General features: G+C 40.6%; 1 protein-coding gene across 2 annotated transcripts; it reads right to left on the bottom strand.

Moving 5' to 3' along the window:
- Positions 1–1,881: 1,881 nt before the first annotated feature.
- On the bottom strand, positions 1,882–10,146 carry LOC130403680 (uncharacterized). Of its 2 annotated transcripts, XM_056608100.1 has the most exons (14): positions 9,971–10,146; positions 9,269–9,474; positions 8,980–9,117; positions 8,557–8,695; positions 6,706–7,057; positions 6,466–6,615; positions 6,124–6,265; positions 5,882–6,025; positions 5,669–5,721; positions 5,385–5,569; positions 4,851–5,251; positions 2,914–3,013; positions 2,646–2,829; positions 1,886–2,526 (listed from the first exon to the last, which is right to left on the bottom strand). In XM_056608100.1, the coding sequence occupies exons 1-14, from the start codon at positions 10,094–10,096 to the stop codon at positions 2,390–2,392; spliced, it is 2,457 nt and encodes an 818-aa protein (XP_056464075.1). In that variant the 5' UTR covers positions 10,097–10,146; the 3' UTR covers positions 1,886–2,389. The 2 variants fall into 2 exon arrangements, with proteins under 2 accessions (XP_056464073.1, XP_056464075.1); XM_056608098.1 differs by having other exon boundaries at positions 1,882–2,526; positions 6,466–7,057.
- Positions 10,147–11,428: the final 1,282 nt, after the last annotated feature.

Raw genomic sequence — 11,428 nt, 5'->3', positions numbered from 1 at the left:
CTATTACTCAATTTGGGCAAATTCGATGTGTTGACCTATACCCCCCCCCCCCCCCTCCTTCCCTGAAATGGTACACAGTCTTCAGTTCAACTCACCGTTTCCCAATTATACCCATATCATGTGACATATGACCTGCCATTAATCAGAAGAAGAAGATACCAGTATCAAGCTGAATTTAAACGGTACCAAAACGAAAAGAAGAAGTATTTGAACGGTGCCAAGTAAGAGCAACATGAATCTGGCACTGAAAAAGAGAAAGAAAAGGATGACGCCCGCCTCACCTCCTCTGCCCTCAGTGTCCTCATCTCTGCCCTGTCCATCCTCAGCTCCTCTGCCCTCAGTGTCCTCATCTCTGCCCTGTCCATCCTCAGCTCCTCTGCCCTCAGTGTCCTCATCTCTGCCCTGTCCATCCTAAGCTCCTCTGCCCGGTCCATCCTCAGCTCCTCTGCCCTGTCCCGCCTCACCTCCTCTGCCCTCAGTGTCCTCATCTCTGCCCTGTCCATCCTCAGCTCCTCTGCCCGGTCCATCCTCAGCTCCTCTGCCCTGTCCAGCCTCATCTCCTCTGCCCTCAGCTCCATCCTCATCCCTGTTCTGTTCAACTCTGCATTTTTAGTTTAGTGGAGGAAGAGACAGCACTTAAGACATGACAGACACACTATCAGGATGAAAAGATCTAGCAACAAATCACAGCTTGGTTACAGTGACTTCTGCACACGGGCCTAGCTTAATTATTTCAAAATTATGTCTTGGATAGCAGCTGCCCACCTTTTGAAGAAATCTGTAAGCTTCCTCCTCTTTGTTCCACTCATGTTTACCTTTTATCTCTGAAATGTTCACTTGTTGACTTTCACCCTAAGTTAAGAAGTAGATAGAATGTATTTTAAAATGGTTCATATTATATAACGTTCTTTAAATAAAACACTTTTGAATGAATGAATGAATGAAGCTATCTTTTTCTTAAAGGCTAGCCGATAGGCTACGTCACCATCATGTTAACGCGGGCTTTTAAATCTAACCTGTTGTGTAGCCTATATGCAAACATTAAATCACAGGACCTACTGTACTCACAAATAGCCTAGGCAATGCACTGCAATTCATAGATACAAATAAATTTGAAATTCATCCAGCTAGGAATGAGAAATGTGATTCGGAGATCGCATAGACTACTTGCTAAATCATTTAGAATTAGCAGCATTGTTCTTTTTAACTAGCGCTTGCCATTTGACATACCAGTAGCAGGCTATCCCTGCATGTCTAAGGTTAATTTTTCCTGCTTAATGAAAATGCAAGCCCATATCTAATGATATTAGCCTATTGGTGATGATCGACCTCTTTCAAAATACCGTGCACCTTTAATTTAGTTTCTCTTACCTCGCCATTCACCTGTCTACTACGATAATTATGTCTGATGATGACCGTTGATTTGACGTTGTGTTGTCTGATCTGGGGGGAGGAGGAGCTGCTGCGCAAATATCGTGCGCGATATGCCTACGTCTCAAACTTGCTCCAGATGTCTAGGCCAGCCTATCCCTACTCCATTATTTAGAATTGTGTTTTAAAACAACATAGATTTGCAATGGAAAAGTTGTAAATGAGTAGGACAACATTGCTCGTGATGGACTAGGCAGACTGCCAAAATCGGCTGGAGCTGATCTGCTGCGCAGAACTCCAGACCCGGCCGCTTATGTGCCGGGGCTCAGCCCCGGATAGCCCCGGCCCTATTTAACCTCTGTGTGTGTATATATATATATATATATATATATATGTATGTATGTATATGTATGGATATATGTCTCTTACTGTAGGCCTATATATATTGTGCGAGGGTGATTGATTTGGCAATGTCCTTGGTAGGCCTACTGAATCCGCATGATGGTCCATCGCAAACACGAGTTTTCATTGAAAGGAAAATAAATGTGTTTATTGTTTTCTATTTGATTGTGCTTCTCTTCCATGTTGATATAGGGTCTCTATACAACCCCTTGCATGCTTAGTAACATGTTTGCATGTGCGGAAAATGCTTTTCAGCGTGAGAAAGTCACAACAGCAAACTATGTTCATTAAATAATTAAAATATTGTAGATGTGGTAGTTGTGTAGAATAATATAAACATCAGATGTGTATTTAGCTACAAGAAAAAATGCTTTATTAATTATCATGTTATAGTATAATCATCATGAGTTAGAGCTGAGATTATTATTTGGAGAATTAAAAGAATAATATGAACCAATAACCAATTACCTATCTCGATACAGTAAACAAGAAATAACAATATATATTGTATAATCAGACTTTGAAAGAATTCCTTATTTATTATAATTAATTTGTGAGGCTAATTAACAATATCCTTCCCATACATTTCGATATCCAAGCCATGTTCACTGATAACCTATTGCTCAATGCTTGACAAAGGCTGATACCGAACAGCAGGCCTCTTGAATTTGTGAATCATCACTCCACAGATCATGGCAATCGCCGCTAGAAGGCATCCAGCGATGAAGGCCATGTTGAGATTCAGGCCGGTTACTAAAGTAAATAAATACAACATTTTTAGATTTTACAGATATTCCAGGGATTCCACAAAGTCCAACAACTTGTATTAAAAGTGATGTTGTTGCTAAAATGAATATTTTTTAACTACTTACCACTGCTCTTGTTTTCCGGTGTGCTTTGCAGACGCAAAGGACCCTGGGAAATGAAGTGCGCTCCTGTTTCAATCACAGCCGATCTCCTGCGCCGACCAATGGGGTTGGTTGGGAGACATCCCCTGGAGCATCTGGTGTTGTGGTTCCCAGCCTCACATAGAATGACCGAACAGCTGATGTACACCTGACCCATAATGAGATAACCTGTCAATACATTGCCACATTCAAGCTGTTCCTCATTTACTCCTATTTACAAATTATGTCCTACCTGGTCATGTAATCCTATGAATTTGAAGGCATCGATTGAAAACCGAAACTGTTTATTATGACTTGGGGGATAGAGGACAACAGTGGAGTCCTGTACACACCTAGGTAAAAAGAAAGAGCAAATAAAGATTACAATTAAAGAAAGAGTGCTGTCAATAAAGAGTGCTGTCAATCTATTACATTCCTTTGTTAATTAATCAAACAATTTGCTGGGATTAATCATGATCAATAGTTTCTTTTTCTCTTATAGAGCCAGTTAACCCAAACCCACTTTTTTTGTTTTAGACAAACAAAAATGAATTAACAATAAAATTGTAAATTATGATGTGTAGTGTGTAAATTATAAAGTGCTACCAGAGATGCAATGTAAATGAAGAGAATATTTGTCTTATATGATCGTCAACAATCGCCCAATAATCATCAACAATCAATGCCATTTTGTCATTATTACTGAAATAAGTCCCCAGTTTAGAGAAAAAGGGGGGAAATAGGCCTACTCTGTTTTTGCCGTTCTCCACAAAACACAATGCGGACGTTCAACTCTACTGCGCACCCAGGTGGCAACAGACTACGAGGTAGTCTAATGGTGCGCTCGAGATGCATCGTTCACCACCCGCACAAGTTGGGAAATCTCCCAGCCTTCTTGCAACATCTCAGTGAGTTATGCCCCTTTTGGTTATAATATAATCTGTCCCACTCGTGCTCCCGAGAGACCACCCAGAAGAGCGAGGATAACCGTACTACCCGACAAACAAAGGTGGCTTCCCCCGTAATGAGATGGTTTTTTTTGTATTTGTACCACAACGATCGTTTTAATGGGTCGATTTTTTTATTGCTGCTTTAATCTGGTGACCAATTTATGCATTGCACGGTCTTGCTGTGCTTGCAAGACAATGTAAAGCTTTGTTGTTTGTTTTCGAGCTGGTTTGCTAAAGAGGTAAATGTAGCTAACATAACGATGATGACTGTTCTTCCCTGACTCGTCGTGCAGCGATGCCCACATAGACAAACGGGAAGGCTATAAGTGCTACAAAGCCAGGAAATTACACCACAAGAGCAACTTGTTGCTGGTGGTGTGATGCATTTCAAACGCGCCATAACGTCCCGAACAAGGGTCCCCAGTGGCCCGGTTTGTGTGGACGTGTGGAGCTCTGCCTGGGCAGGAGTGGTCCACAAGAAGATTGAGCTTTTCGGACACTTTAAGTCGCTATGGTCTCTGTGGATGGTGAAGCTCCGTCTGAGCAGCAATTTATCAATTGTCCGCATCCCAATCAGGGGTAGGCTTTCCGGACACCTATAGTATAACGCTACTGTGTGTGGCGCAAGTCTGAAATAACGTCGCTCATTATAACTATCTTAATAGTTACACAGTGACGGTACTAAAAAGGTATCATGAAGTTGTTGTGGGTTGTAAACATGGGGATAACACCCTCTTTCCTAAAACTCTCAGCCCAAATTTTATTTTTTTTTTAAATCAAATAGTGATGAATTACATCTGAAACAGTTATGGTTATAAGTTCGAGGGTGAATTATAGAAGGTGTCTCCGATGCAATTTGATTGAATTCTCTGACCGCACTCCTGTCATTTAGATCGGGGAAACCCAGATGTTTCGGGAGGGTATTCTGCTTTGAGGTGATATTTCGAGGCAAAATTCATTCTGTGGTTATTAAATGGGGCTTTGCAAACTGCAGATTACTTTTGTTTTCTCCAGAAATCCATCAAGCAACAGTTTTTGCGCTACAAAGGTCAGCTGCCAAAGGAAATAAACAAAGCCTCGCCAATTGCGATAAAGAAAATGAAAGCGTTAGATCTTTCAAAATGAATGCAAAGCTTAACATGTTCATTTGGCCTATGTATATATATTTTCTTTTTTTAGCTGAACAAACAATAAAATAATAATAATGTAATGAAGACCAGTAGGTAGGAAGGTAGTTTACCCGTTCTCTATGATTGGGTAGGTGGGCTGGTAATTGGGGTTATCGTAAGGTGAAGCACTACAGGACTCCACAAACAGAACAGTGTTATTGATTGAAGTCGTGGCATCTATCTGCATGTATATCTTATCTCCAACTTCATAGTCCAGCGGGTAGAAGTGTGGATTGATCATTGTGTCGAAGTGGATGTCTGGGTAGAACTCAAAGTTGTAGGTGAACGTCCCAAAGCCCTTCTCGGTAATAGTCTGGTTGTCCCTGTGGACTGTAAACCCAAGGGATACGTTTCCACGCTTTGGGTACTGGCAGGAAAACTGAACTTCCAAAAGATGTTTCCTGGTAACGATGTCTCTGACATCCTCAAAGGTGGTGATCTCATTTGAGAACAAAAGGTTTTCATCGTCCTCCTGCAGAACAGGAACACTCTTTAAAACACTGTTTTAGATGATAAAGTGAAATTAACCAAATCAGCAGATGTCAAGACAAACATAACCATTCGCAAAATACTATAACATTTATTAGATGGAGTTTCCCCATTACCTTAATCATAGTACCACATTCATTAAGTGGGATGAAACCAATGACATGAGTGCCATTGGAGTGTAGTCTGCAGGCTGTGCTGCCGGGATCATTTAGCCGCAGGTGATCTTCATCTAGTCCCTTAAATGCGGCTTTCTCCAACTCTACTGTCATGGAGGTTTCATTGCAGATCACGTGTGCTTTAGCTGTTGAAGAGATTTAAAGTAAGTTATTCCTTGTTTATGTAAAAACATACATAACATCATCAGGCACATTAAGCATAAACCTAAAATGTCAGTTCTCACCGTGTTCAACATGCACCCAAACACATCGCATTTCTGACTGTAACTGCTGATACCTGAAATTGATTTGAGCCAAGAATTAGTCACTTTAAATTGTATTCTCACCATTGGCACTGTAAAGATACATTAGTGATACATTATTAATAACTATTGTTACTAATATAGTCATATAATTGTAGTGCATAAAGAGAGGGAGCTAAAAATAAAGAAACCTACGAAAAAGCTGCCTCCGCAATGAAGCAAATTGGAACCTGGTCTCCAAATTGGTGTACAGTCGGGGTCCATCTCAGATAAAACTCTCCCTGTTCAATCCTGTGTTTGGTGGTACCCAGGGGTCCTGTGAAGATGATATCACCTACTCTGTATTCAAAAAAAATGTATTACTATCTCGATTTTCAAGTTCTGGGTGATTCATTTCATTTCTTAAGTTGATCTTGTCAGCAGACACGTGTACTTACGTTGAATATTGAGCTACTGCTTTGACTGTGATTTCAAATTCTTCATTGACTTGAGCTTTCAGATGGTCTCCATGACTTGGTGTTGGGTGAACAAACCTAGGCAGGTACTCTCCTTCAGTGCAGGACGGAACAGGCGAATCCACTACAGTTTAAGTAGAAATATTTTAGCTTACAAAAGCATGCAATATGTTGTATAGCTACAGAGAAAGCATATCTCAAATAAGTACTTAAATCATGCTAAATTGAAACAAAGTGTAAAAGGATGCTTCTCTGTTTATACAATAGCATGTATAGGCATAAATCATTCATGAAATTACGACAAAATGTGACTCGCTTGCCTACCTAGAACGGAGAATTGAAGAGGAATTTGACTGAGAGGAGTAGGATACGGTTGCCTGGAGTAGGTTTGGTACGGGGTGGTGGTTGGGCCTGCCGTGGTGGTGGTTGGGCCTGCCGTGGTGGTGGTTGGGCCTGCCGTGGTGGTGGTTGGGCCTGTGGTGGTGGTGGTTGGGCCTGCCGTGGTGGTGGTTGGGCCTTGATGTTGCCACCACCATGGGTAATTGGTTGTCATGGTGGTTGGGCCTGTGGTGGTAGTGGTTGGGCCTTGATGTTGCCACCACCATGGGTAATTGGTTGTCATGGTGGTTGGGCCTGTGGTGGTAGTGGTTGGGCCTTGATGTTGCCACCACCATGGCTTATTGGTTGTCATGGTGGTTGGGCCTGTCGTGGTGGTGGTTGGGCCTGGGATAGTGGTGTAAGAGTATGTGTAGTAGACTGCACGTTTCTTTCTGTTTGAAGGCAAAGGTAACCTCTGAGTTGAAGTTCCATTTGTGGAGATCAAGGAGATGGTGGTTCTTGGAAAGTCTTCCAGCACCAACTCAAACCCATACGTCCCAGTGTATGATGTGGAACGGTAGTGTAGGACACAGTTTCTCTAAGAAAATGAATATAAAGGAGTTCGATTGGGAAACATGAATAAATGTAAGTCAAAGGTACACTTTTAAAGATTGTAGTCTTCATTCAGAAAAACCTAGACTCTGCTCATCACCCCTCCCTTATGTTATCTCTTCAAACCCATAGATAGATGTAGGGCCCTATTTTAACGGTCTAAAACGCAGGTGAGAAGCGCCAAGCACAAGTAGCTTTGTGGGCGGTTCTACGGCGATGTCGCTAGTTTACCGGCGCAAAAAAATTACTCTTACGCCCGGCGCATATCTAAAAAGGGTTGGTCTGAAGTAGCCTAATTACCCGTAGGTTTGGTTTGGGCGTAACGTGCAATAAATCAAGGAGAGTGCCAGCTCCAATCCCCTTTAAGAGCCCTTTTGATGAGCACATTTTAATCTGACGAGTTGATATTTTGACAGCGCAGTCTCCGATGAGACAGATGCACATGATTTTCAAACATCAAATGGCTCAGTTTATGGCCAAATAATATGTCCTAATTCACACATGGAATAAGGTTTTCTTCAACAACTTCAGAAATACTGAGTCCTCAAATAAATTTTGGCAAAGAAAACGTATATGATATAACATATGATATGCGGTAACTCCTATTTAATGATATACGCAATACATTATAAACATTGTTTCTTATCAGTATTGTATGCATTATCGTTATCGACTTGTGTTCCTAATATGCCCTGTCCCCCCATTAATATACATTGCCATGGACTGTATTATGCGTTAAGTGTTTAGTTTGCGTGTGTTTAAACAGATGGACGCAAACACGCGCGTGTGTATTACCCATACACACATGCGCCCGCATTCATTCATTCTTTTTAACACTCACTCGCGGTAAACCAATGTTTTCTCACAATCAAAAACTCATCAATCCTAAAAGTTATGGGCATGTACACGATGTCTGTGTCAAGAAAATGTGTTTGCTGTACGGTGTTTGCAGATGCATTGATTTAAAAGTACAACTTATTACGCTGTATCAGCTGTTCTTTCCCAAATAATTTACCAAGAATGTGTGGCTAGGTAGATGAGAGAAGCTAAGTGTATGCGCGAGGTGCACAAGCAACATTATGCATGCGCCCTTTAAATAGCATCTGAACAACGCGCCACTGACTTTAAACCAGGTATTTCCTGGTTTGTGGCGCAAGGGGTTTCTGAAACGGCAAGATAGCACCAGGGAACGTTTGCGCCAGAACACGCCTCCTTCTTTCGCCGAGCTGCCCCTTGGGGCGCAAGATCATTCCCTAATTTACCGACGCGTGGCACAGGAGGGAAAAGAACGCTCTGCGCCAGTTGCAAACTAGCAACGACACATGTGCCAGTGATTAAGTCAATTGCGCCGGATGCAAGATAGGGCCGTAGTCTTAAAGTAAGTGTCTATGACAGAATGCCTTTTGGAGCACATTTAAAACGTATACATTACGTATCCATGTTGTACCTTTGACATTATGTTGACTATTATATGCTTTTACCAACCTCATCCAGCTCAAAACCTTGGGGTTGATTGCATGTAGCGCATTCTCTGTTTAAGATGGTTCCATATCTGCAAATCACCCGATCACCATCAGGGTCATCTGTCATCAGATGGTAGGATCTTGGGCAGTTTGAAGGAACTCTAACATTAAGCACAGAAATGACAATTAACAGCCAATAATCAGAACAATAAACTTTTAAAAAGATACACGTTTGGATACATAAAAAGGTGACAAAAGTCACCAGTAGATTAAAGACAATTATGGTTCACTGTAATAAATGACATAAATATTCATTAATGTTAACACACTTTAATTGTATCACATTCAATACTTACATTTCAGCTAATTTAGCTTCACCAAACATAAAATGTCTTTAAATAATTTAAAAAAAATGTAATGGGCAATAGCTCAGGTAAAGACGTACCTCAGGAAGGGCATGATGGCATTATTTGGAGAGCCATTCGCCTGCCAGTTATCAGATCTTTCCCTCAAGTCCACATGTGTGAACAGTCTCCAGGACCCACGTAAATTCACAGTTGGAATCCAACAGCAGCTAGCTTTCCTAATATATGGAAACAAAGTTGCAGCTAAATAGCAGAACTCTTGAACTATTGGTGAAAGGTGCCCATTTTTGACAATGATTGATTTAATTCCTCAAAACTTAAATATATTGAATAACATTAGAAGCAATAATCAATATTGAGAAAAATCACCTCAGGTCAAATGAATCGTCATTGGGGTAATATCTTGACTGCACTACTTCTGTTTCACACCAAGCATTTGTGTGGGGTGCTGAATTTGTGCTACCGTCTATTACACCTTCTTTTGCTTCCGATATTTTTCCGCAGTTACCATTCAAGCATCTCCAATCGAAATAGTGATAGCAGCTTCTGTAAGTTTGCCTGAAATATATTTCCACCTGTGAGGAAGACAAATGAATTGTGTTAACACTTTCTAATAGCTTTCAACAAGGCTTCGAGGCAATTTGATGTAGCAGCATTTTTGTCATATTTGTTGAAATTCTGACTAATAAATAATTAGTTCATTATGAGCAGAAGCATAAGTTAAACTTTTTTGTCTTTTTTGTTAGTATTTTGTTAATATGATGTTCATATATATTTGGTGACACTTTACAATAAATTTACATAAATTAACCGTTAATAATAAAATAAAAGTTAAAATATTGTTTGCATTTATACCTGAGTTAACATGCACAGTGACACCATTAGAAAAAATACTTTAAGTATTATTGTATTGTATTGTATTTTTATCCTGTGTTTTTCCACTGCTGCTGTGCTGTTGCAAGAAACTAATTTCTCCCACAGAATATTTGTATAAAGTTGTAACTAATCTAATTTAAATATATATCCTCATGCCATTACCTTGCTTGAAATATATGTTGTTTAAGTTCTTACCTTAATGGATCCATTCAGGTGTTTTTCTTTGGGAACGACCCTAACAGTGCCTGCAGTGAAATGTGATGCAGATGCAACGGAGATCAGCAGGAGCAACTGGATTGAGAAAATCCAGAAGGAAGCCATTGTGCCCGAATCTCTCCTCCAGAGTACTTGCGTACCATAAGCAGTACTAAAGCATCTTATACCTTCAGCATCAGTCGATGACCCACCCACAACATACCATGAGGAAATGTTTCACATATCTGGTGCCAAGTCCATCGGCCTTTCCCAGAATTGTTGATAACTGGTTTTTCTGCTACTATAAAGGGTGTGGAAACAATTGGAGGATGCATTCTTACAGGATATCTTGGGCATTTATAAAAACTTGTCTGTCTACATAAGGAACAAGACTTTGTGAGCTATCCTTTTACCAATAAGAAACTTGTTTGCGAATTCACCCCGTTCATCAGGTCTAACCCATTAGCACTAGGAAGACAAACAAATGTCCTGATCGCAGTATGATCTAAGATGTTTCATGGCATGAGCATGCTTAGGAAAATGAGCACACTGGAGAGAATTTTTTTTAATGCATGCATTTAATGTTTGTATTTAGTGTAGTGTTGCATCAGACTCTAGGGTCAAGTACTAACCTTGTCTTCCCCAGACCGTTCACCCTTAAACGGTAAAGTATAGCCTTTTTACCTAAAAGTCCCATGAGGCCTAAAAAAAAAAAAAGTTTGGTTCCTGTTGGTTGTCAGTTGAGGTCATGGGTAGGTAGGGAATTTTTTTTATTTTTTTATTTTATTTTTTCCAGCGGCAGCGAATGATAGGTAGGTTGTTTTCATTTAAAAACGAGAAAATTCGCTCATCCTTGTACAGAATGAAGAGGTGCTGTACCAAAACGTAATTATAGTTTGCATCAAAAAAAAATAATAATTTTTTATAAAGCTCATAAAATAATTTGGGTCGCACATAAATTGACAGGGTCGGTCGGAAACCGGAACCAAACAAAGAAAAAATTTTAGGCCTGAGGCTGAATTTAATATTAACCAGTATGACGATGCCTCCATGCAGTCGCAAGATGCAGTTAGCAAAGAGAGAAAGACAAAATATGGATATCAGGAAACCGAGGACCATGAGGCCTCCAAACGTGATGCTAAGTCAAAGTTATCCATGAAATCGTGGAGATCCTTCCATCAGTCCAGCAGAGGGTCCGGGTCGACAGTTTCTTCAACTGTCAGAGCCTGTACAAGGGCAAGGGCTACCCAAGCTAAAGTGGCTTTCCCTGAAGAAGAAGAAGATAGCGTAATGCTACAGAAATCTAGCCTTGATGCTAGTCGTCAAATTCTTTGACGCAAAAGGGCTGCTGCCACCACTGAGGGTAAAACTGCAGCCTACGAAAAGAGGACAACGAAGTGGAGAGAGCCACTCAGGACCCCACATTTTTGAAAAGTAGCAACATTCAGCAGCACTCAA

Source organism: Gadus chalcogrammus, chromosome 14 (assembly GCF_026213295.1).
Source record: "Gadus chalcogrammus isolate NIFS_2021 chromosome 14, NIFS_Gcha_1.0, whole genome shotgun sequence".
NCBI lineage: Eukaryota > Metazoa > Chordata > Actinopteri > Gadiformes > Gadidae > Gadus > Gadus chalcogrammus.
Note: the sequence above shows the minus strand (reverse complement) of the source record. Positions and strands in the feature narration are given on the sequence as shown.